At 35.7% G+C, this 26,910-nt stretch overlaps 2 protein-coding genes across 2 annotated transcripts in view; one reads left to right on the plus strand and one right to left on the minus strand.

The window, feature by feature from the left end:
* LOC109837337 (protein MICRORCHIDIA 4-like) overlaps positions 1–17,790 on the minus strand; it is a 19,629-nt gene extending 1,839 nt beyond the window's left edge. The window contains exons 1-18 of the mRNA XM_020405534.1: positions 17,555–17,790; positions 14,759–14,833; positions 14,472–14,506; positions 14,303–14,381; positions 12,816–12,908; positions 12,644–12,728; positions 12,314–12,389; positions 9,659–9,787; positions 8,749–8,847; positions 8,333–8,434; positions 7,493–7,654; positions 7,310–7,405; positions 6,541–6,592; positions 6,358–6,469; positions 6,205–6,278; positions 5,840–6,084; positions 4,612–4,682; positions 4,439–4,514 (exon numbers count right to left, since the gene is read on the minus strand). Coding sequence (XP_020261123.1) covers positions 4,439–4,514; positions 4,612–4,682; positions 5,840–6,084; positions 6,205–6,278; positions 6,358–6,469; positions 6,541–6,592; positions 7,310–7,405; positions 7,493–7,654; positions 8,333–8,434; positions 8,749–8,847; positions 9,659–9,787; positions 12,314–12,389; positions 12,644–12,728; positions 12,816–12,908; positions 14,303–14,381; positions 14,472–14,506; positions 14,759–14,833; positions 17,555–17,564 — 1,671 coding nt within the window. The 5' untranslated portion in view covers positions 17,565–17,790. The remainder of the gene's footprint in view (positions 1–4,438; positions 4,515–4,611; positions 4,683–5,839; positions 6,085–6,204; positions 6,279–6,357; positions 6,470–6,540; positions 6,593–7,309; positions 7,406–7,492; positions 7,655–8,332; positions 8,435–8,748; positions 8,848–9,658; positions 9,788–12,313; positions 12,390–12,643; positions 12,729–12,815; positions 12,909–14,302; positions 14,382–14,471; positions 14,507–14,758; positions 14,834–17,554) is intronic.
* Positions 118–2,305, plus strand: LOC109837338 (protein EI24 homolog). Its single transcript, XM_020405535.1, has 3 exons — positions 118–1,374; positions 1,865–1,990; positions 2,106–2,305. Exons 1-3 carry the CDS (start codon positions 1,325–1,327, stop codon positions 2,215–2,217), a joined length of 288 nt encoding a protein of 95 aa, XP_020261124.1. The 5' UTR covers positions 118–1,324; the 3' UTR covers positions 2,218–2,305.

The following is a 26,910-nucleotide window of genomic DNA, read 5'->3' on the forward strand; positions in this document are numbered from 1 at the left end:
GCCCCCTTCTCTCTCCTCCTCCTGCTCTCTCTCCCTTATTGCACGTTGTCGCCCCGCCTCCCTGCCACTCCTGCCCTCTCTCTCCTCTCCCTCTCCCCACCGGCCCGCCTCCGTCGCCGCCGCCCTTTTTCTCCATATCTCCAACCGCCCTCCTCCTTCATACCAATCGCTTCTTCTTGCTCCACCACCATCTTAAAAAAGTATGCAAATTTTGATTTTTTTTATTTTATTGTTGTAATTTTTTATCTTGTTTGGTGCTTTGTGGATTGTATACAATATAATTAGATATTAAATGTTGTAATAATATATAGTTGTATGGTTATGAGTTATCTTTGGTTGCAATTGTATAATTTAACTAGAGATTTACTAACGTTACAATTTTGTTTTGGAAGGAAAATTACATGATAATGCATTTAGTTTGACAACCCTAATTTATGATAAAAAAATAAACGATCGGTATGAATATTTAAGTTTGTAATGTGAAAATATGTGAAATAAAAATTTTTAATAAATAGAGTTTGAAAACCCTGTGCAAGGTTGAAGTTTTTGATTAATTGATTCCATTGATTGACCACTAAAATTTATTGTTCTTTATGCTCTAATTATTATTTTCTGTTTATCTTATCCTCTCTTTTCAGCTCTCTATGTATAACAAAACTAGAAACAAAGGTTTAGTGTTCATCACTATGGCACCAGAAGAAGAGGCAACTATGGCCCTCGCTAACCTCAATTCCTACTTGAGTGTTCAACGTCTTGAACTGCTGTTTGTTTACACTAAAGTAAAATTATGTAAATTTGATTATGGGTTAACATTTGGTGATATAGGATATGAATGGTCGAAACATAAAGATTGAATACGCTAGACCAAAGAAAAATCCTCGTGCTGAAGTAGAAGCTTCAACAAAAAAGTATACTGTTTATGTAGGAAACTTGGCTTATAGGGTAAGCTCTCAAGATCATCAGGAGCTCTTTGATAGCGATGGCAAAGTTATCTCTGCTGAAGTCATTTATCAGAGCAAACCAAGAAGACCTGCAGGTTATGGATTTGTCTCCTTTGCTTCTAATGATGAAGCAAAGAATGCAATATCTGATCTTAATGGCAAGGTAAAAATGGGATAATTTTTGTGAATCTTTTGTACCCCCGTTATTTTCATTATGGTTATCCTTGATACTAGTCTGACTAGAATTTTTTTTTTAATACTGCAGGGATTTGTGGGGAGACCACTAAGGCTGGGACTAAGTAAACTACAAACTGAAGATATTGGAAAGATTATGGATGAGGACCTTGTGGGATCCAGTAAGGCATCAAATGAGATGAATACAAATGAAGAACTATCAAACTAATCAATCTGAAGACTCAACAAATGAGGCAAAGTATGGGCTTCTAAACTTTCAAGTTGTATATAATCATTTTCCTCTTGAGCTTTTCTTGTATCATGTGATATTCAGAATATAGTGTCACTTTTTTTAACCAATACTTACTTATTTTATGTGTATACATGTCTATTGTATTTATGTTTAATGAGTGGAAATGTTCAATTCTACTAAAATGTGTAACTAGTACACGAAGTAATCATGGTGCAGCAGCAATAGAATATTTATCACAAGGTATGATACATGGAACACTTTTCTTGGCAACAAAATGGTGTATCCTATAAAATTAGACATGATACGTGTGTACATCCTTGCATAAATTTGTGAAGTGCTATTTGGCTTAAAAATTATATATAAGATGGAGTATGTTGTTCCCTCAAAAAAAATGATATGTGTGTACACATGCAAACATGTGAGGAAAATGGTCGAGATCTTTTTGTTATTGTCTTTGTTATCTAAAACTATACCTTTGTTATTTGTTCTAATTCAGGTATAACGACATTGCTAAGCATGCTTTTGATGCTTTGAAAAGATTAGGACTTTCTGATACCCAAGGACCTATCACAAAAGATTCATCAGATCCACAGAGTACAGGAAGACCAGGTGGATTTGAGGGGTGAGTTCAGTGTTAGCTGGTTGTTTTGAAGTTATTGAGTACTATTAAACCAAATTAAAGAAGTTAGATACTTGTCACGTTACCTAAAGTACCTCCATGCTTTCATCCTGAACAGGGTCATTCTTGGAATTGGCGAGCTGGTTTACTCAATCCTTTTATTGACAATTTTCTTCATAGAGGTGCAGTGGTGCGATTTTTTCTGCTTAAGGATTACATGTGTTCTATGATATCTATGCTTTCGTTTTATGTACATGTTTATGAAGAATTTTGTTTCACATTGACATGTTGAAATAGTTTATCAACCTTTTCTTTGAATGATTATTGAGTATAATACTGCTTTGTCTCTACTTCTCTTCACATCTGTAAATTTACCTTTCTCATGGCTTTCGCGAACTCTTTCATTGTATAAACCTTTACTGTGTGAAAATTAGTTATTGTCTATGTAAATAATTTATGTTTCGCTCTAGTGTTTTGGTGAATGTATTATTTGAATATAATTGTATTTGATATTAAAATATAATTAGATTGTGTTGGATATGAACATAATTTGGCGTTGTGCAATATTGTGTTGGATATGTACATATGATATTATATAATGTGCAACATAGATTCTACAAAAAAAATAAAAAAGTTACTGTAGCATTCCGTCTAGGTTGCCAACCTAGACGGAATTCCATCTTGGATGCCAACCTAGACGGTTATGGTGATTCCGTCTAGGTTGTTCTCCGTCTAGGTTGGTCAACCTAGATGGATTTCCGTCTAGTTTGCTCCAACCTAGACGGAATCAGACTAGACGGAGAAACCTAAACGGAAATCCGTCTAGGTTGATCAACCTAGACGGGAAATGGAGCAACCTAGACGGAAAATTCCTTCTAGGTTGCTCATTTTTCTACTAGCGAAAAAAGACGGGTTTCCTCAAGCAAGAAAAACATGCAAACAATTGATTTGGCACAATAATATTTACTCGACGACGAAACAAAACAAAGACACGGAGGATCCTTCACTAGTTGACATCAGATTTCATCAACAAAGGGTAAGAACAGATCTCATAAACGCATAAAAGATGAGTTCTGCACAAACCGATGTTTAGAGTACATGGGAGAATGATAGCCACTGGGCACACAGTAACATAAACTAAAAGCTTTACTTTACTGCACTATTACAATCAACTAATGAACTTTACAGAGGGAAAATTTGTGTCTTTCTTGAGGCAACTTGCCCCTGTTTTAATAAAACGAACTCGGTACAATTTAGGAATGACCGAAATCTTCTACTTAGCTACCAAGTACAACATGACAGACCATCATATGAAAATAAAGCTTTCGAGCCATTAAAGCTACCATAAATTTTGGCCCACGGCAAAGTTTTTTATGGTTGTAGTTGGATAAGCTTAAATTGCAAGACCATTGAAATAGTTTTCCCTACCCACTGTCTGGCCTTCTCGGACTATGGAAATCCCTCATATTTTCCATGTTTATTTGCCAACTATGTTACCCGGGTACTTCATTATTGAATCCGTACCCGTACTGGACACATACCCATACCGGACACGTATCTGACACTTTCCCGTACCCAAACTTCATGGACACTTCTTGAATATATGCATGCATTTATTACAGCATGTACTCAATTAGACAATATGTGTTAATTTAAAACACTTGTCAAAGACGTCCGGGACATAGAGCTTACACTTCACATCCATCTTTTGAAACTAATGGGATACGGGTCGGGTTCGTTTCAGTCCATACCTATATATATATATATATATATGTGTAGTCGTGTCCTCGTACCCAACATTTTACAGTTTTTCCGTGTCCCCTAACCGTACCCGCACCCGTACCAGTACCCGTGCCCGTTTCCATGCAACTTAGTTTGCCAAGAACCACAATGTCCACGACTTTAGTGGACTCCTTTCATGCTGACAACTAGATGTAAAATTTTGCCAAGATTTCCTTCATACTTTGTACCCAATCTCATTTTGAGGGGAAAGGGCTAATATCATGAATATGATTTCTAGATTCTGTTTGGCAACTACAAAAAAATTGAGCTAGGTCTGGTTTTTCTTTAACCAGGCCAAAGTTGGTCCAATGTGGGGTGGGTACTTGGTCCAAAAGGAAACTGGTTTAAAGGGCCAGAATTTGAACTTTAAAAAGTGGTTAGATCGTGGGCAATATTTTACCAAACTAAGAAGTAGATTCGGGCCCAAGATTGTATCCACTCAAACTAGTTTTATGGAGTCACCAAACACAGCCTTAGAAACTCCAGCGTACGACCATGTTTAGTAGTTTGGTCAAAATACCTATTAAACAGTAGATCAAACTTTTAACCTCACATCCACATGCAGAAAGTCTAGAGTACGAGTGATCATATATATTAGTTTCTTATTTTAACAAACTTAATGAAAGCTCTACTATAGAATCTAAAGCATAAATGCATAATCACACTTACTTGCTCGGTTAAAGCTTTATTTTTATCTCTTTCATTCTGCAATTCATGCAACATCGTCTCTTCCAATCTCTTTAGCCTACAAAAGTTGTGAACATACAACAATAAGGAATTAACTTCTAATTAGATCAAGTAATCAATAGAAACTAATGCTTTCATGTAAGTGGTATGGTCACCTGTTTTTCAATGATGTATTTTCATTTGTTAACTGTTGGATAGAGTTATGTCCATTGCTAACATCAGCTTCCTGCTACATGGGAAAATGGTAAGATAACCTACCTTATGGAAGATAGAATTGATATTGTTCTAAATTTTACAAAAAACATCTCTAATTGACAGCCACAAAAAAGATAGGATAGGCATGATAGATCATATATGATATAACTATTCAAGCAAATGCATAGCTAGGCCCATTTAAGAATAATCCTGAAACTGACCTCTGTAAGTTTGCTCAAGAACTAAAAATAAAGTGAAATTATCTCTTCTACTCCTAGATCCAATTCCGTGATTTTTTAAGACTTGGGGATATTATCAAACTGGCAATATAGTAAAAAGGGTTAACTGATCCCAGGGATACATGCCTGGTGCCTAAACTGCCCATTGCTCAGACTGGTCATAGCTAGTAACCAAGCTTGATATTAGGCTTGAAACCAATGTTTAGAGAACTTATCTTACTGTTACTCTGTCTTTGGAGTTCCAATATCTTCAGAGGAAGCTGGTCAGCAGACATATGCCCCATTAGGCTGCAAACCTGATTATTGATGCTAATAATGCAGAGTCTTGTTTCAAGTTATTTTAAAGACTAATCTAAAAAAATTATAAGAGACTATAAAGATAGATACAATTTCACAAGGCTGATAGATAGAAAAGAAAGAAAGTGATGAAAATGAAGGCTATCAAATCCTTGAACAGGATTAACAATAAGGAAACAACTCCCAATATGGAAGCTCCGAATGTGGATGAGCAAGGCTCTTTCAGATGAACTATATCATCATTTCAGTTTGTCCTTTTCTTCAGGGTAATGGCAGAAGATCCTAAACCAACTCCCTCTATTATAAGGAGGAACTTATTCTGTTTTTACACTTCACATGCCTTGAAATCATTATCGTTTTGAATGTGTGATCTCCAAATTCTTAAAGTTTCAAATTCTAGTCTGAGCAAATATATGCAAAACATACAAATTTATACTTTCTACACCATTTGATTCTTGAGCTTCCTTTTGGTGACCAAAGAGAAAGTATAACTGATTTTTTTAAAGGAACATAGCGCAACAACATATGATTTAGCATGGTCTAGCATAACTTTTTATTAATGCCAATAAGATCCAAATATTTCAAATCTAAAAGAAAATCAGCTCATGAAGATAACAGCATAAAACAACTTGAATAAGGAATACAAAATTACCTTCGAGTTCGATTTTGCAGCTAAAGGTTGGGTTCTTACACCTCCAAATGAAGCAGCTTTGTCATTAGAGCTATATCCACCTTTTCCAGTTCCATTCAAACCTCTAGTGACACAGCTCTCTGCCATCTTATGGCTCGAATGAAAGGAAGACGTGCTAGACTTTTGTTGCCCAGAAAAAACATGTGCAGAGAATGTACGCTTTGGAAGGCCTTTTGTAGAAGAATGAGGAGCTTCGGGTGAGCCATCTGACAAACATTATGAAGGAGAAAATTACATAAATGTTTTGTAAGTTTAAAAAAAGAACTCAGATGGAAGGGTAGTGATATTGCAGGTCACCCTACATTACATTTCAGATATATACATACCTTTATCTTCAGAGCCATTAATAAGTTTCTTGTTACGCCTTGGAGCATAGCCAATTTTATGACAGTTTGTTGTCCTACATAAATAATATACATTTATGGTGTAAAAAATCCATAAAGATCTAATGTTAAAATAGTAAGGTTACCATTACAGACCAGTATGTTTTCTGCATCTGAAGAAGACGTGCTTCAAGTCTTGAAAGCACAGTTGTGCGCTCAAAACCCTGTTTATCATGAGCTGGTTCAACAAAATTTGCTTCCAATACACCTACAATAGAAAAGCATTAGCCAAGGTTCTGCATAAAAAGACCACATATAGCACAGTATTGAACTACATACCAATAACACCACGGCCATCACTTCCAGCAGCATTCCACACTCTCCAAAAAGGCTGGAAAGGGAACATATAAATTTCAGCGAAACATGCATGTATTTAATGAAAGTTTGTTTACAAATTGATGCACTGCATGCAGTTACCCTCAAGTAGCTCATTATGTTAGAAACAACACAGGAAATTCTTCTGAACATCAAATTGATTGTATCAAGTACATACCAGTAAATTGAAAAGAAAGAAACAAACACTTCTGCAAACCATTTCCTTTTCTGCATATTCTAGAAGTTGTATCCACCTTAAACAATTAACTAGTCAATCCACAACCAAAGATTACACTCATCCCCTCATGCACAACTAAATAGTCAAACCTGTTAGGTAAATCTAAGCAAAACAGTACATGCATGATATGCTTGTAGTTTGCAAATGCATAGGGAACATTCCAGATGCCAAAGTAAGAACTTTCTGATGTTAAATAACAACAGTTCGTGCTCAATGAAATGGTTAATCTCTCGGTTTAGAGGACCTCGGTACTCTTTAAGTTCTTAGTGTGTTATTCACACCAATATGTTCATATTTATTGTGTAAGAATGCAAGAGATGAACAAGGTCAATTGATGCCAATATTATTATCATTATCCTTCGATATTTATCAATCCCACAAAAACATTATTCATACAGTTGCATAAAATTCTTATCCCAGATTCAAATTCATATTAAAAAAAGAAGCTATAACAAATACAAAGCATTTGGCTATAGCAAGATTAAAGCAACATACCTTTATCAGCCGGTTCTTGTGATAGACGTTAAATCCTTGAACATCAATATGATCTTTAGCATCCTTCACGAAGCCAATTGCCACAACAGCAACCATCTAAATAGGACACGTGCAATAGAACACAGGTTCAGGAAACAGAATGCAATTAACTATTAAATAATACAAGTGACATAGGTGCAGTACACTTGGATCCTTCGGAACCCCATCTGGACCCGGTTGAGGTCGATAAGTGACCTCTTGCTTCATCATCATGTCATTTACGATGTTATGGTGTTCAATTTTTTCCCCCCGGAGAATCATTTTAAAGCCACGAGGCAGTCGTAGATAAAGAATTGATGCATAACTCTGTATAGACAGTGGGAAAGCAAAATAATATCAGAAAACCATGTGTGTTTCACTTTCATACCAACAAGAATAAAGGAGATATATTCAGCTGCATAAATTATCTATGGCCAACTGAAAATCTATGCAAGAGTAACTGAACAAAGACCAATTAAACAAATGCCCATGTTTGACAGCCAAAACAAAAAGTTAGGATATAAACATTAGACTCTAAACTAACTAGAATTGTGCCACGAAAATGAAAAATATTGAATATAAACGTTGTGAAAGAAATAAGCATCGAATGTAGTTGATAGAAAAATGAGTGAACACTTAGCGACTTAGGATCAATCACTCATCATAATGGGAGATCGAGGAGGATACAGTTAATAGTTATATCTCAATAACTCAAACCACTCAAGCAGCCTATGTTTACCCTAAGAATAAAAGTAGAGATATTTTTACATATTTTCTACTGAAATCACAACTTTTCTACAAAATTATTAACAAATACCATCAAATATTCTTTAAAATGTTTTTTCACAGCGTCTTCACATGGTTGCCACAGGCTGATAAGGATATAAGACCAGAATTGTCAACAAGTGGGAAAACAATAGTGGAGATACAAAATACAACTTTTAAAAAAGTAGATGGAAGAAAGATGTCATCTATTAACAGAATAACAAAGAAATCCTGGTTTACCCTTAAAGAATGCCGATAAGTAAGAAAATGCCTCGAATTTGGACATTGTCTCGCCATTTGAATTTTTTTCTCATCACGGTTAGCACCTCTGACCTGAATGTCCTGCACAAGTATCATCAGTCAACTGTTAGAAGAACTACATGCATTGACCAGAAAAATAAAAAGACAAACACAATAACGAGTTTTCTAACGGGTGCCCATGGGCACTTGTTAGAGGATGAGAGAGAGAGAAATGAATAGCAAGTGGGTCCCCCTAATTTGTGCTAATATCTCTCCTATCTCCTCTCTCTATCTCTCTCATCCCTTAATGAGTGCGCCCAGGGGAACCCGTTAAAAAAAACCTGCACAATTAATATTGGCAGGATATAAAAAGGAAATTACAATAGTAAATGAGCATAGAAAAGACCAAAACATACATGCTGGTCAGTATCAAAATCAAGTTCCAGCTCTCCTTGGTCATCATCCCATAAATTATATATAACTATCCGCGTTCCTTGATCAGTCATAAAGTTAAACTGCGAAAAAGATAGTGAAGATGATGTCAAAACATGCCATATGACTTTGCAATAGTCTAAATTGTGCCTCTGCATAACAGAATAAACACAAAAGATGTAAGAAAAACCAACAACAACAAAGCGTTTATCCGAAATTTTTGTGCGGCTACATGAATTCTATTCTTCCAGTTCCGTCAAGGGCTATCTACTCCGTTAAGTTAACACACATATGCGCGCTCATAAAGTCATAAGAGTAATTAGTTATGTAGTCTGAAGTTCTTCCACAAGAAAAATACACTACCTGTTATCAATTGTGTTATTTCATAAAGACACGTGGGCATAAAGATGAAACTGCATCAAACTTACATTTTACTGTATAATTTGTTAGGTTTTAGTAATAAAGTGTACTATTCATTCAAAAATTAAAGTATACTAGTGGAAGATGCCATTCAACGACCAATCTAAATCCTATCCAAAAGTTGACATTTCATGCACGCATAGAAACTTCGTGCAGTTTGAAGCAGGTATGCTATCTGTTAATCTATTACCTTTGTTCTAACATCCAATATGTAAAGTCAAAGATGCAAACAGAAAACTTGTGCTCTCCTAATCTTGTGCATAAATAAATCCTTGCGTGCAAAGACATGAAGGAAAGGTTTGAGAATGAAGAAAGAATGAAAAGCAAACTACAAGTGATTCCTATTAAAACATAGGAATAGAAATGCTTTGGTGCCATAAATACAGAAAGCATACAGAAGCAGAAGAAGCTGGTGATTTATAAGGAGTAAATATACAACACTCCAGCTACCCGATCAAAGAAATTAGAATTCACCTGTTGAAGTAGATCATCTTCACTACAATATGGAGACCATTGTAGAATAATTTCCAAATTATTTTTCCAAACATCTGAAGACGATCGTGTCATCTTAGCCCAAACTTCTCCTTCTTTCACATAATCAATCTGTAAAACAGAAGCAATAGATCCAAATTAACCAATTTCCTCATAGAGAAGGGCTAAGGCCAAGTGAAGTACAACTGCTAACAGAAATGTATATGAGATCAAACTAGCAGAGAATTGATGTAACTAAAGACAAGTATGGTACAGCAAGAGCAATAGGAAGGAAGATGTATGTAATCTCTGTTATCATTAGATTTACATTAAAGGTCAACATCAACACTCTATCTCTTCAGTATATCTATAGATGAACTCAATGGGCATGTTAAGATAAGATTCTTTTTTGATAGTCTTCTAATAGTTGAAGGTAAACAAAATAATTTCAGAAAAAGATAATGCAAGCAGGATTTGAAAGCAACCTCTGCACGCGAGTAAAGAACATTAACAAGGGAGTACTTTGCATTATTGACCACCTACGTGTTATCATTTTCTCTTCCTGTGAACTTCATTCATATAGAGAAAGGACATTGTTTCTCACAGAACCAGCACAGTAAAGTTCCATAGAGGTTGTTTGACTTTCATTTTTTTTATTCTACAAGATGACTATGAGACCAACTACATTGTACATGTCAGATGTCGGTAATCAACAATGTGTAGTTGAAATAAGAACTTGGAGATGAATAGGTGGCAAAAAGTTATATTAAGACAGAACAAGAAATGATTTCTATCATACCAAAAAACAGAGATAGCTTCAATAGACAATACAATGAAGGAGAAGATTCATTTAAGATGATTAAAACAAGTACAGTGAAGACAGATAAGTGTGCCTATTAACTTGATCAATAATAAGTTCATGGATCAAAGAGGATATAGATTGAGTCGGTAAAAAAGTAATGTTAAAATTAATAGCGGAGATGATGCTTAAACAGATTGTATGGGGAAAAGAATTCAATTAGGCAACCGCAAAATTACTCCTAAGTGTCACCAATACACTCTTATCTATGTCACGATCAAATATAGTTCCCCATCATAACCCCATCAAATATAGGAAATGAAATATGCCAGCATGAAGTGATGATGGTTCAACAGAAAATATATAATACATATGGAAGGAAATTGGATAAGGGGCTGTTTGGTTGGTTTCCTAAAAACCAAGAAAAGGAAATCGGTACAAGGAAATCAATAAATTAATATTTTTATCCATTTTCATCCCTAAAACTCACCCACAACATCCAATAAAATATTATTTTTATCCTCCAACTCATCTCATTTCATCTTCTTTCTTACCTTTAAAAATAAACCAAACACAAGAAATGTGCCACATCATCCAACTCATCACATCTCATCTTATCTCATTTTTAAAAATCACACACATCACCCAATAATATTGTGATAACTCATCTCATCTCATTAAACCTTCCTTTCCATCCATTTCCTCAAAAAAATTAAGAAATTGATTTCCTTAAGTATGTGTCACATCATCCAATAATATACATCCAACTCATCTCATCTCATCTATTTTCTTATTTTTAAAAATGAACCAAACACAAACAACCTCAAAACATCATCCAATAATATACCTCCAATTCATTTCCTTATTTTTTTAACCAACCAAACAGCCTCAAAACAAGTTTTTTTAAAAAATCACTCACATCATCCAATAATAAGGTGACAACTCATCTCATCTCATCTCCTATTCTATAATTTCCTTCTTTTTTAAGCCAACCAAACAACCTCAAAACAATTATTATAGGAAATAGGTTTCCTATTCTTTGATTTCCCAAATTTTTTTGCCAAACGAACAGCCCCTAAATCGATGTGGTGCCAGACTACAACTCTAGGTTGCATGGATACGGGTACCAGTATGAATAGTGGTACCGGACACAGTAAATTTATAAAAGGTAGGGTGGGGGGACATGGCTATATAAATATTTATATACACATATGTTACATTATTGAAATTAATAATCTATATGAGAAAAATTCTTACAACATTTTAAAGTTTCTTTTATCACGTGGATTATAAGTTGGAAAATCACTAGTTTTTGAACTAGACATTCAAACGACCTTTATATTAATTCGGAATCTGACCTATGTTCAACGAGTTCCAAGAAGTGGGTGTGAAGTTTAGGATACATGTTCAAAAAATGTATGACAAGCATTTTAAATTAAAACATGTATTGTGTAATCGAGTACATGCCCGAATAACATGTATGCATATGTGCAAGGAGTGTCCAAGGAGTTTGGGTACAGTTACCGCTACGTGTTGGGTACGCATACGACTTCAAATTACAAATACCCAGGTAACATAGCTACTAGTCATGTGAACACAAAAGGAAAAAAATAAATCATAATTTCATAGAAGTTGTTACCAACACAGTACATTCAGGAGATTTCAGAAATAAATGAGTAAATAGGATTCTTGCTATCATAAATGTTCCATCAAGGGATCTTATGGCACTTCATGTTTTCTTAGAAATTGAACAATATACTTCAGTTCTAGCAATTAAATGATATAAATAAATTTGTGTAGTTAAGAAAATGGAAGGTATTGTATCTTCCCAAATAATGCTGATATCATGAAATGCTTACCATAGGCACTACAATATCTTCTTTTCCTGTATTTCTCAAAAAGGTGTAGGACAGCAAACCAATGCTCCGTGTGGAGCTGAAAACAAAACACATAAAAATTAGCTTCTTTAAAGAATGAACAACCAGGTAATTGTATCATACTTTCATAAAATACAAAGTGGAAAAACACTGCATTCCACCCACAGGCAAGAAAAAATATAAATCGGCTTATTAAGGAATGTAATAAAAAGAGTCATTTCAAAACTGATGTACAAGAATGTGTTTAATTAAATTGAAGTCATAATTCAACAGCAACTGAACTTTAGACCAAGACCAAAAAAAACCAATAACCTTCTGCCTTCTTTTTCACGACAACAAGAAAACACAATGACATCTGCGCCAAGTCTCATAGTACTTGTCTTGAAGCCATTTCCATCTAGCACATGGAATAACACAAAAGAAATCAAGAATGCAATTGACAGAAGCAAGAAAACAACTTTGTGATGTAAAGAAAAAGACTTACATTGACCAATAGTATTTGCTGATTTACTCTTTGCTGAATAACCCAGAGACATGCATTGCCGCAATCTATCCGGATCCATGCCACCGCCATTATCTGCATAGAGAAAGTTGCAGGGTGAACTGTCCTCATATAGTTTAATTCTCCTCCGCCGGCCAAAAAAAGACATTTAAAAATGTAATGCAAGGATTTGAGGATGATTAAAGGTTTTCCACGATTCCTCTATTACAGTTATGTTCCCAAAGATCAGACACAGAATAGCACATCCTTTAGCAGTCAGTCATCTCTAATTGCAATATCTAGGAACCTCTAATGAATGAAAATCTAGAAATATGAATATTTTATTTTCAGGAATAGAAGAAAAATAATCAATATGTTCGCATGCAATAGAAAGTTTAATTTACCACCACATATATTGAACTTCTACACAATGTTGCATGATCATTTATCCTCATCTATGCGCTCGTTATAACTTCACAAAATTTATTATGCATGTACATAAATGAATGAAACAAGCCCCTAACAGCCACCATTCACCGCTAATCTTCACACTAACTAGATTAGAGTATCTCCTTTGCCAATGATGGAAATGACAAGGACCAAAACTACACCAAAGACAATCCAACAGACATGCAAGAAAATCTCATTCAACTCTTAGTTTGTAACTTGTTCCTCAAAAAAGAAAAGAAAACTATAGAATTAAGATATAAAGGAAACAAATTAAAACTGAAAGGTTAACATATCATTCGTGCATAGAAATGTCTCGGTAATGAGTAACTACCATTAACCAAACAATGATTAGTTTTAGTGGACAGTTTTGCATACAACGCTAAGTAACTTGCCTGCACTAAATTATCAGAACAGTTCCCATTGAAAAAAACTCCTTAATATCCTTTTCATCAAAAACAATGCTTTGAATTCTCATTTCATTCAGTTCATTTGCACTGCATATAATATTATTTGGATAAATTTCACAAACCCTGGGTTTTTAATTTGTCATCAATGTTTGACCTATACCTAATGATAAAATGATTCAAAATTACCAGCATCAAGAGGATGAAGGCCTCAATTCCAAAAATAGCCCCTGAACTTAATGCCACTTTGTGCATTGGCTTTAAACTATTTAAGATGTGTCTCATATAAGGAGTGATGAGGAGAAGCTTGACACGTATAACAACAAATAAAGCAGAGATAAGGTGAGTATGCATGATGATAATTGTAAGAAAAAATTTAAAATGCTTATATTTAAATCTCAATAATTTTTATCATGGCAACACCAAAATAACTGAAAAGAAGCAAACTGGATGTGCATGAACAGTCTGTTTTGCAAATTTCTCCTTTTAGTTCAGGGGCTTATCTAATTTGTGTATCATTGTCAAATATCAAAGGAAGGTTCATATAATAGAAGCAGACTTACACTGCAACACTGGACTAGGCTGCATTAACCAAACTCCACCCATAATGTAACACAAGTATGAAAACCCACTTACCTTCAACAAGTAGCATTTTTGTTGCATCTTTTTTATTCTTTAACATATCAACATTTACAAATGTAGCTCCATTACACACCTAAAAACGTAGCGCAGGTTAAGAACATAAAAGGAAATAATATTTTATAAATAGAAGTGTCAAACAAGATAGCAGACACCAGATAACTACCTCATCCATGGAATTGTCTAGAAGCTCAGCCAAAGCTGGGAAAGAAAAAAGATTCATTAGCTAGCAGACAATAAAATCTACGCTGTTCATGCTGGCTATATAAATATTATATCAAGGAATTGATATTAATACAAGTTATAGATGTATGAAAACATCGCACTGTGTACTTGAATTATCATAGTTAATAACACCTACATAAATCTAAAAAAATCTGAAAGAACATAGCAGAAAAAGCTACATATATTAAAATAATACAGAAGAGGGGCATGATAAAATTCGTGGGATACCTCCAAGAGCCCATTTGTGACTGGTAGCATTTGAATGCAGAAACTTAGGATGAACCCTCACATGATCCATGCCCACTGTCAAAACAAGACACGACTTCAGAACCCACCATTACATAAATATGAAACAAAAGCACAATGGAGAACTGCTGTACTAGGTATAGTAGGGAATATAAAACAGGAAAATTTATGACAGAAAAATACACCAAGAAGCATGTCATCAGAATTACAAAGTGCACAGAGATTCCTTACAAGTGCTACGTCAAAAAGAGTAAAAACAAGGAACTCCGTGATTGTCACACATGCCTACAGGCATAGTCGTGGGACGATTAGCTATTGATCGACCTACTCTACTCACGATCCAGCAGCTTGATAGGCACATTCCCTCGAGTTCAGGTAACGATATTTATGGTTTTTCTACTGTATGCTTTGCTGCAAGTTGTGCTTATTTTTTATAATGTCAAAGATGAAATGTGGAGAGGTCATTCGATCAGACACTGAGGCGATTAGAGTTCTATAAGAATGAGCTAGATATCATGGAGACTGTCAGGTTAATAATCGTCTGCAGTGATTCAAACACTATAATGCCATTCTGTCATAAATAACAGAGATGGATTTTTGGTTCACTTTGTAGGCCACGTGGGAGCCTAACCCGGGATGTTCTCTGTATAGGTAGGTGTCTCTATACGGCAAGCCAAGATCTCGCTCATTTGCTAAGATGCACATGACTCACTGTGTGCTTTGATAATTTCAACTGAAGGAAAATGATCAAGAGCCATGTCGGTTATCCGGATTTATCAGACGGTCAAAATCCATATCAGATAGCGAATATCAGCGATATATTGGGGATAAATAGCATTTATCGGAGTGACATTACTGGATGGTGATATACATAATATAATATTCTAAAATATAATTTAACCATACTTAATGAAATATAAACATACCAAAATATAAATAATTATATTTAGGATCACTAACCATACTTAATGAAATATAAACATACCAAAATGTAAATAATTATGTTAGGATCACTAACCAATGGTAAAAACTCAGGTCGGGTCGGGTCGGGTTTAAAGTGCATTGAATAGGTTCCCGTTGCCCAAAATCAAAACTCAAACCAATGGCCGATAATTCCGATTTTTGGGCCGACAATACCGGCCGATAACTCACTTTATCGCCGCATTATCAGCGATAAACATCCAAAAATGATAACCAATTTAGAATTGAACATATCATAGCGGAAGGCCTCCAAAACCGATAAATCGCTAATAATATCGGTTTATCGGTCGATATTAAAACAACACTAATGAAGCAGTGGAGCGCAAGAGACAAGGAAAACCATTGGAGATGGGTGAGCATGCATGTTGCATGCATAGCCAGATAAATCAAAGAGCAGACCATTTGCAGTTTTAGAAAAACCATGTGATTTCTCTAGGAGACTACATCAGATGGTATTGGAAGATCACTGGCAGCAGTGGATCTATGAACTTATCTCTAGTGTCTCCATAGGATGGTGATGATCTGAAAAGAATATGTAATGCAAAGAATGTTTTCCTACATCTCTAGTGTCTCTATAGGAGGGTGATGATCTGAAAGAATATGTAATGCAAAGAATGTTTTCCTACAAAGCTTGGTTTCTTGGAAGCATGTGGTTGTCGTACATTTGTTCACTCCCGAAAGATGAGATGTCTAAGTTCGATAGTAATTTGAAGCAATATATTTTCCTGGGATATTCACATGATGAGTTTGTGTAAAGATCATGGTATCAGAAAAATAAGAAACTGATAACTGATAAGGAGTAGAGATGTGATCTTTCTTGAGATAAACACTTGAAGATGTCGAAGATACTACTGGTTCTCAGTCTTGTTGATTTGGATCCAATTCTTTTTCTGATGGTACAGGGCAATAAACGTGTTGAAAATGATGATACTGTCAGTAATGAGGTTTCTACATCAGCTGTTACTAACGATGATGGGAGCAAGTCGCAAGATTGGTGATCTACTAGGAAGTGGCAGCCTTCAAGAGGGACTCTAGTAATGAGTATTTTATGCTCATGGATAGTGGTGAACCGGGAGGTATGATTGAGCACACCAAAGGTGAAAGCAAATATTTTACCAGGAAAGTTGTCAGCAAGGATTTAGATGACAGGTCACAATGATCACCCCTTGTGATCATCGACGGAGACATTGTTTGTTTGGTTCTACACCCATAAGTGGAATAACATTTGGTTTCTTGATGACTAGCCCAAGCGTATGACACCTTGGGTTCAAGTTGGTTAAACCACTTGAGTTAGTTTAAGACTTAAGCCATATGAGGACTGGGTTTGTTCATTCCAACTTCATCGTCATCAAGTGTATAGCCTTGGGAGACAAAGGAAGAAGAGAAATAGGAGAAACAACTAGGACTTGGAGGACCGCATCTTCGTTGATTTGTTTGTACACACCATCTTGCAACATCTTGCAATCTCCACATGCAATCTCCACAAGAATAGATTCTTTTTTAGGAGTAATTTCTATAAGTGTGCTTGAAGCTAGGAAGACAAATCTTTTCAATTTCCTATACGTTTACTTCTCGGGGCCCCAACAATTTTTGAAGCTTTGAGAGATATTGCGCGTATGGTTTCGTGAGTGTGGACTTAGATCGTGATGATTGGGCGTTGTTTATTACGCATTTAAGTTCATCCTACTTTCCTATTGATTTCAGGGGTTGGGTTCCTAATTTCTAGTTCCCAACATATATCTATATCATCGTCCACAAAAAGAATGAAAACCACATGAAAAAATTAACAAATTTTACCCGGAACCATATCCGAGCCCGCAGCGGCCGGTTGCCCATCATAATCCCCTGCCTTCCAAAACTGCTTACAGCTCCTCACAATTCGGCTTCGACGCCGGAGGAGCCACCGATATCGGCCGGGCAACCACGATTTCCAACGAATTCGCCGTCGGGAGTGGGTCGAGAATCCGAGAGGGAGGATGTCGTCCTCTAGCTTCGTTTCTTGAAAGGGATCTCGCCATCGAATCCTAGGTCTCTGACGGGCGAGTCTCCGTTCTTGGCGATGAGTCGACGGCCTCGTCGTCGGAGACGCCGGAGTCGCTGCGCTGCTGCTGAGTTTGGATGAAGGTGGCGGTGGTTTCGTGGATTTTTAGGGTTTCCTGGTTCGTGGCTGAGGCCATTGAGGGAGAAAGATGTCGTTCTTGGGGGTTTTGGATTTATTTTATTTTTATTTTATTTTTTTTTTTTTTTTGGAGGGTTTTCGTTTGGACTTCTCTTCTTCTCATGCAGGTAAGAGTAAAGAAGAGACGAGAGGGCGGCGGTTGTTGGTGGAGTCGCTGATTTACGAAGTGGGAGTTATATATGCAGTTGGATCTTCTTTTCCTTTTTTCCTTTTTTTCTTTTTTTTTTAATTATTTTTGGAACACACAGTAGTCCCAATGGTAGTAGGAATTTTATTGGTTAAAGGATTGTTCGATTATAACATTTGGCAATATCATGATTTTGATTGCATTGCCCTAATTATGGGAGTTATGATTTGATTAGAGTAGTTTTAAATTTTTAATTATAAATAGTTTTGATTTTATTTTAGTTATGGACACTTTTGATCTGATTAGGATAGTTTCAATTTGATTTTAAATATGGATATTTATGATTTGATTATGATAGTTTTAATTATGGATAGCTATAATTCGATTATTAATTATTGATAATTTTTATTTAATTGTTGATTGTTGATTATGATTGAAAAGATTAGTTTAAATTTGATTTTAGTTATGGATAGTTATGATTAGATTTTTAATTATTGACTTTATTAGTATAGTTTTGATTTGATTTTAATTATATGGATAGCTATGATTTGATCAGATGGTTTTAATTTGATGTTTAATTAGGGTACTTATAATTTAATCGGGATAGTTTTGATTTGATTTTTAGTTATCGGTAGTTATGATTTGATTAGGACAGTTTTAATCTGATGTTTAGTTATGGAGAAATATGATTTGATTAGCACTCATCCTCAAATTTCAAGACTCATCTACAAAACATATATAGAATTTTTGATAAAAATGAACAAGAGGAACATAAAAATATGATAAATATTATGGGAAATATTAAGTAAGAAAAGAGAGTGAATAAACAATCTTTCATGAGTACGAAAAGAGACGAGTATGAGATGAGAATAAACTAATATCAATGTGATTTTTAATAAGTACGAAAAAAAATATAAGTAGAATGGGATGTGAAACGTAGGTATGAAAAGTGAAAAAATATAAATGATATTTTAGATAAGTATGAGATGAGAAAAGTATCAAAAGAAATAGATATCAATGAGATTTTGGATTGGATATCCATTAGTAAGGTTCCTCTTACTGTAACATCATTATTATAGTGATATTTCTTTGATAACACTTATAATTCATAACATGATTTTGATGAAGTTTAAAAAAAAACAATTATCAAAATCACGGTATCTGTTACTATATGTATACCTTAAGTTAAAACCCTTTGCCGCAAATCCTCCCAAATGTTGACACACCATCACTTTTCTTCTCAAATAAAAACGCCACATGTTCCAAATCCTCACCATCCATCTTCCTAGAACAAAATAATTTAAATCTATAAAAAATCTAAACCATCCTTTTTAAACAACTCATTCAATCTCTCTCATATTATAAATCTCTCTAATACAATTATAATCAATCACTAGTTTTCTTTGTTTATTTTTTGCTAGGGGGTTGTTTGGTTCGCTATTATAAGGGGTGGAAAACTCAGAAAACCTCTCCACGTCAGATTTTTAGCCCTCCATGTCACGCCCCGCTTCCCAAAATACCGGGGAATCGGGACGCGAGCAAGCCCGCAACGTATTAAACTGAGAAGAGATAAGTGCTAGACCTCGTCTTCTCAATCAAATACGCTAAGCGTCAAGAAATACAAACGAAGGCACAGGTCCCCGATCACACATAGCAAGAATATAAAGAAATACGCTAAGCGTCAAGAAATACAAACGAAGGCACAGGTCCCCGATCACACATAGCAAGAATATAAAGACAACCCAGAATAAAAATAGACATATCATAAATGAATATCATCCAAGACATAATATATGGGTCAAACGTACCCTTATACATATCTGAACAAGTGAATACTGATGAGGTGCAAAGATACATCGAACCACAGAAATAGAAAGAACTACAAAAGTAAACAAGGACCAGCATATAATAAAAGAGACGACTAGACTTCGGCTTCTTCTTCTGCTCTATCTGCAAGGCACTCCTGCTGAGAATCCTCTGGCTCCTGCTGATCTCCCAGCTGGACCTGTTTGGTGCATGGCGCACAGCAAGACCCCACCCCACAAAGAAAATAGAACGACCGAAAACACGAGCGGAAAACGATACGAAAACTAAAGTAACAAAAGAACGTGCAAATGGTAATCTAACAAAATCAACATGCAATCCACATTATAATCATAAGAATCCGTAAATCATTCAGGTAACAAAAACATGCAGCTAGCGATCAGAACAATCATCCAAGCAACAAGGTTATACAATAGATGGAATTAATACTTAAAAATCTACAACAAGAGACGTAGTACGTCGAGCGAAATAATCCAAACAAGGAAACCCTCATGTATATACCATATGTCTCAAATTATAGATAATTAAATATTAATCCCGATCTATGTATGGAAGGGAGTACAACTGGTCTACATCTCACAAGAATCCATAATCACCTCTCAAGTAACAAGGTTATGTAACTAGTCATTCTATAACAGGTCACTGATACAAATCTCACATAGAGTCAACGTTCATATCATCTTATAACTGATTGTTCGCACATCATCCAAGCAAATAAACTCATGAACCAAAGTAGCGACACCGATCTACTTTGACTCAACAAACCAACCCCAGTGGCGACACCGATCCACTGGTACGAGCCTGGAAGATATATCAACAACCATATCCAATCACATGAACAAAGACTTTCCCACCCCAACTCTTCTTGATTTTCTAAGTCAACACAACACATGTCTCTAGGTCACACAAGGCCACTATGGTCATGACTGCTAATGGTTCTCGATCACAGCAAGGCAATAGTAATGTAACAATTCATGTGCAATAATATCATGACATATCATGTAATAATGATTTGTTACAGTATGTATATATATAGGTATATATGAAAATAGTAATATTATAATTCACTAGAAATTATGAAGAAGAAATCCTTCAGTCAAGTCCGACGATAGATAGATCGATGCAGAATAAAGAAATAACTACTAACTGTCGAAAAGGAAGTATACACGCTAAACGAGGAAGCGATACAAACAAAGGAAATATAGGAAATAATCATGAGTATAATGACAACATAACAAGGAATCCTACGACATCAACATGGAAGAATCTCAAGATCTAGTTCCATTGTAGATAGGTCGGCATAGGAAACGAGAAGCGACTTCGGGTTCGATTTCGAATAATTGAGCAATAGTATGAATGAAAGAGTCTAAACAAATCATTCTAGGTGTAGAGGGGCTCAAATCAGGATTGTCAATAAATCAGGACGTTAATCTCCCCTCCCTATTTTAGTGAGAACGGCGAAATCGCCTACAAGAATAAAGTCGGTTCATCTCCACAATTTGGAGGAAATCAAGGCGTATAGCCGACACAGGAATGAAACCAAATACATAGACACGAAGGCCATCCACCGCAATGATACACAGCCATAAATGAGTCAGCGAATACAATACAAGGCCATCAATAATATACAAGGCCGGCAATTAATTATACAAGACTGCAAACAATAATACGTTTCCCGGCAGCGAATTGCAAGCAAACCTGTAGAGAATTCTAGGCTAATGCATTCAAGCATAAGTATAAGGAAGCATGATAAAGATGTGATATCAGACAATAACACGAATCAAATGAGTAATCACATGAAGCATAATTACGAGTCTCAATATGACATGAACATGACTGTATGGGATAATTATGAATCGGACGTGCATGTATAGTATAATAAATTCTTTTAAAATATCTATTATTATAATTACTCAAAATAAGCCATTTATTTTTAAACTAACCTTTAAAAATAATTAACTTATTAATTCCAAAATAATCCTTTACAAAATAATTTCCTTTAAGTTATTCCTAATCTTTTAAAATCATAATCTATTTATTTAAAAGTTCTTTTACAAAATAGTTTCTTAAAATATTTTCTCATTATAATTAATTCTAAAAATATTCTTTAGAAATATTCTTTTCTTTTCTTCAAAACAACACCTCATAATTAATATTGTTCATCAAACAATCCCACGCAGATATATCACAACGTACAACATAATCATAATACAGTCTAAACATGCATATAATTAATTCGCAGATCTAAAATTGAATTGACAAGTCCAGAGATGTAGGATCTTGCCTACGAGGCCAATGGGACCTGTCGACGATGCGACGGCGCCGATGCGGGTGTTGCTGCAGGGGGTCGGACAGCAGCGATGGGTGGAGCTCAGGCGCGACGTTAGAGAGCGGAGGAGTGCTGTCTTGACGCTGGTGGTTTCGACAATTATATGACTGGCTTAATGAGATATCATCAAACGTGGAGATGCTAGCCCAAAAATTTGACATAATTAATATTGGGGTAGGTAGAATCTTATTATGGAGAAATATTCAAAATCAGAATATTTATTGATAATATTATCTGTTGGATTTAATCTAATAAATCTATTTGTGGGCACATATGATTAATCAATGTGTATTGCTATCTTTCAGGATAACCCACTAAAGTGATCAATTAAGTTGGGTTAATGGGTATTTAAATATAATCATGTGGTTATATGTGCAGATACCAGGTTATAATTGTAATTTATTGAGGGGCTAAATTACAAAAGTACAACATCTATATAAGGGGTTATGGTCCCTAACCTAGGGTTACATTCTCTAATTCTCTTCACCCCCATCTAAGAGAGAAATCCTAACCTAGGGTTACATTCTCTAATTCTCTTCACCCCCATCTAAGAGAGAAATTCGGATTTAGAGAAACCCTAAGGTTAGAAGATCCAAAACCCAAAATCAAGATCAATCTATGGATTCAGGTATAAGCTTCCGCTCGTTTGTTTTTGTTAATCTCTTTGAATTAATCATGGCTATATGGTTTTAGATCTCAAGTTTTGATTTAGATCTAACAGGCGGCGGCTCGGGTGGTTGAGGAGGCCGAGTGGGGTGCTGGGAGAGACGACCGGCGGGGATTTTGGGTGGCGACGGCGGCGAAGAGCTCGAGGCTGCAGGCGGATCTAGTGGCGCAAATCTGCCCGACGGACACGCGGGAGAGGCGCGCTCGGGAAGATGGAGGGAAGCTTGGGTCGAACTCGGATTGGTCGTCGAGGGGCGCAGCGCTGCTGTGACGGCGGCAAAGGGTGGCGGTCGCTTGGAGGGGTTCGTCCGATTTGAGGAAAGAGGAGGAGCTAGCATTTTCTTTGAGGGGGAGAAAAGAGATATAACGAAGAAGAAGGGGAGAGAGATGATGTAGAGGCGACAGCTGCGGGTTTTGAGGATGAATTAAGTGGAGTGATTGAGTGAGAGAGAGAGAGAGAGAGACGAGGGACCGTTGATGGGTTGAGTGAGAGAGGGAGAAAAAGGTAGAATGAGAGAGATTGGAGAGAGATAAAAACGCGCGAAGAATTTAGGGGGTGTTTGTTTTGCATGTAAGTGAAAGATGAAAGTGAGAAAGTTACTTTCATTTAACAATTAAGGTGTTTGTTTTCATGTAAGTGGTTATGAAAGTGAGATGCAAGAAAGTTGTCACATATGATTTAATGCAACTTTGACTTCCCCTAAAAAAGTGGTGAAGTCACATGAAAGTGACAAAAAGGTAAGTAATTTAATTAAATGATTTTAATTATATTTTCTAATTAATCTTATTTTGCCACGTCATCTTCACATTGCACTTTCGATAATAATTTAATTTTTCAAACAAACACTGTATTTTACTTGCGTGCTGACATGGATGTAAAAGTCATTTGTAAAAAAAGTAACTTACATATTTTAAATTCACTTTCAGATTGCCAAACACCCCCTTAATGAGGGAGAGAGTGCGGGATAGGGTGGTTGGGAGGACGTGGGTTGAGAGCTGGGGGAAAACACGAGGCGGAGGGGTTTGCGTGAATTGGGGAGAGGTATACAGAGTGAACACCGGTGAGAGGAAAACACAGGAAAAAATACCCCTTTAAATAATTTAAAAAATATCATAAAATTTATTTAAAATAAATATTAAAATTTATAGTCAAAATAATAATAACAATAACAAAGATGAATAATTAACTATTTATTTAAAAATTTTACCAAAACAATTAAATTTATAATTAGCAAAACTTATTAAAATAATATAATATCGTATTTTTAAATCGTAGAAAATTCTAGAGAAATTGGGAAAAATACAAATACTCTTTTAGAAAAATAATATTTAATATTTAAATACCAAAAAATTATTTAAACCCGTATTAGAAATTTACGGTCATTACACTCCACGTTAGTTTTTTTTGTTTCCGTCCATTTCTTTGTGCCGCTTTAGTTCGCTAGGATGGAAGAGGGAAAACTCTGCTGAAATCGTCGCCAGCTCAGATTTTTTTCCCTCTCCGATTTCCTTCCCCAACCGAGTGAAAATGATGAAAACTCTGCCACGTCAGATTTTTTTCCTTTTTTGTTTTGTTTACAAAAGTTTTCCTTTTTTTTCTATGCGAACCAAACACAAGAAAAATAAATACATTGGTTTCTCACCATTTTTTATGTGCGAACCAAAGCAAAACAATCTATTTCTTGGAAAAGTTTGGAACACTCAAAACTTATATTTCTTTACATGGAATTGTATTTCCCTATATCAAGGAAACGAACCAAACAACCCCTAGGTGTACGCCCCTATCTACCGTTTAGTATCTCTAAAATTTAGAAAGAAATCGAACTTTCAATATATACTGTCCTTTTTAAATAACCAATCTCAACTAATTTCTCTCTCTCCTATCATCCTCATCAATCACGTAATCTCCAAAAGTTCTATGAAATTATGCTCATAATTTCTGCTTTGATGACAAACTAACAAAAAAAATCCCAGCCCCTACAAAATAGAAATATTACCAAAAATGATTTCTGCTTTTCACTACAATCCTCTTCCATCATCCTTCAATTTAGTGAGCTTCTTGACAACCTCCCCTTTTAATTTCCATTGATTGGTCTTTTTCTCAAAATATTTTATGTAGCATACTATTTTTTCGGATCACTCCTCCATATTTTTCAATTGTCTTCCCAATACCATCAACAACTACTACATACTCACGGGTAAGAACTCTTCACGTTATTGGCTTTATTATTTTCAACATTTATGTGATAATTTCTCTTATATGGCCACCATTTTTATTTATTTGTTTTGAAATTTATTATACGATTTTAATTTTCAAAGATTCTTCGCGTTAAATATGAATTTATCCGTGAGTTTTAATAATTCTTCAAATCCTCTCGTTTATTTCCTCAATCATCGTCCAAAGGACATCACTAACCACTACATATTGACAGGTGAGAATTTTAGACTAATTTAATTTTTAATATATGGATCCAATTTGAAGCTTTCAGCTGATCTTTCACCGAAAGTAGTTAAAGCTAGAGAGTTGATGTCAAAGACTCTGTATGCAAGTGCAGTTGGAAGTTTGATGTACGTCATGATTTGTATGAGACCGAATTTCTCATAGGCAGTGAGCATAGTTTCGAGATACATGCACGACCCGGGTCCGGGTCATTGGGATGTCGTGAAATGGATTTTGAGGTATATTCGAGGTACTCTCAATGTTAGTTTAGTGTTTGAGCGGGACACTAGCAGGGGACAGCTATGTATTAGATATGTAGATTCGGATTACGCTGGAGATTTGGATAAACACCAATCTATGACGGGATATGTGTTCACTTTGACCCGTGCGCCAGTGTGTTGGAGATGCACCTTACAGTCTACAGTGACTTTGTCGACGACGGAGGCAGAGTATATGGCGATTACAGAGGCTGGTAAGGAGGTGATTTAGCTTCTAGGACTTTTGAAGAATCTTTATGTTTCGTAGCGATCCGTCACCATTTATTGTGATAGCATGAGTGTTATCTATTTGGTGAAGAATCGGGTCTTCATGCGAGGACGAAGCATATCGACGTTCGTTATCACTTCGTCCGAGATGTTCTTGAAGATGTGGATGTGAAGCTTATGAAGATTCACACAGAAGATAATCCAGTGGATATGCTCACGAATGTGGTTCCGAGCAATAAGTTCGATAATTGTAGAAACTTATTGCATATTCATAATTGTTGAGGCCTTTTGAGGCCATTTGGATGAACTACGGGCGGCTTGATCCCTTGTGAAAGAGGGTACGTAGGCAACCACATTGGTGCAATCGGATTTGGTGCTCATGTTAGTGTCAACTTAGTTTTGGGAACACTTCGTTGAGCTGGAGAATTGTAGAAAACGGCGTCGAATTGTTCAAAATATGCAAAATCAGCGTCTACAGGTTTTTCTCGGGTCAGTCGACGAACGGTATAGGATCAGTTGATCGAACGTACTGCACATTACAAGGTTTGAAAACCCTGCTATGGACGGTCGACCGATGCACTCTTATCGGTCGACCGATAGCAGATATAGGCTGGATTTTGTTCATGATCTGTTTTTTATTGGGTTTTGATATAAATAGAAACATTGTTTCCTAGGATTTAAGAGAGAGGTTTTACACTTTTACCAGAGATAATTGATTGTTTTGAGCACTCTGAGAGGAAGATTATTGTGAGGGAGTGTGGGATCATTGGTTGGGTTATTTTGAGAGTTGTTTGAGAGTTTATAACCCGTTGTTTCTCCTCCATATAATAAAATCTCCCAATCCTCTCCCCATGTACGTAGGCAATTTGTCAAACCACGTAAATTTCTGTGTTTGTGTGATTTTGGCTGTTATTTTGCAAATTGCACTCGCGTTTGATTCTTCTCTCTTGCTTACCGACTCGTTTAGATTGTGAGCACTTTTTCGCACGGCGCGCAACAGGAAGTTGGGGATATGGGGTGGGGGATGGGATGAGGAGAGCTTTATGGCATGGAAATTTAAAATTTGGACTTTTTTGCATGGAAAAAAAAAAAAAGACTCGGTC

This window comes from Asparagus officinalis, chromosome 4 (assembly GCF_001876935.1).
Source record: "Asparagus officinalis chromosome 4, Aspof.V1, whole genome shotgun sequence".
Lineage (NCBI taxonomy): Eukaryota > Viridiplantae > Streptophyta > Magnoliopsida > Asparagales > Asparagaceae > Asparagus > Asparagus officinalis.

What these genes read in the sequence shown, in the direction of transcription:
- LOC109837338 (XM_020405535.1), top strand. Translation starts at nt 1,325, where the DNA reads ATGAAGAACTATCAAACTAATCAATCTGAAGACTCAACAAATGAGGCA. An exon ending in GACTCAACAAATGAGGCAAA is followed by an intron (nt 1,375 to 1,864) that starts GTATGGGCTTCT and finishes GTTCTAATTCAG; the next exon opens with GTATAACGACATTGCTAAGC. An exon ending in AGACCAGGTGGATTTGAGGG is followed by an intron (nt 1,991 to 2,105) that starts GTGAGTTCAGTG and finishes CATCCTGAACAG; the next exon opens with GGTCATTCTTGGAATTGGCG.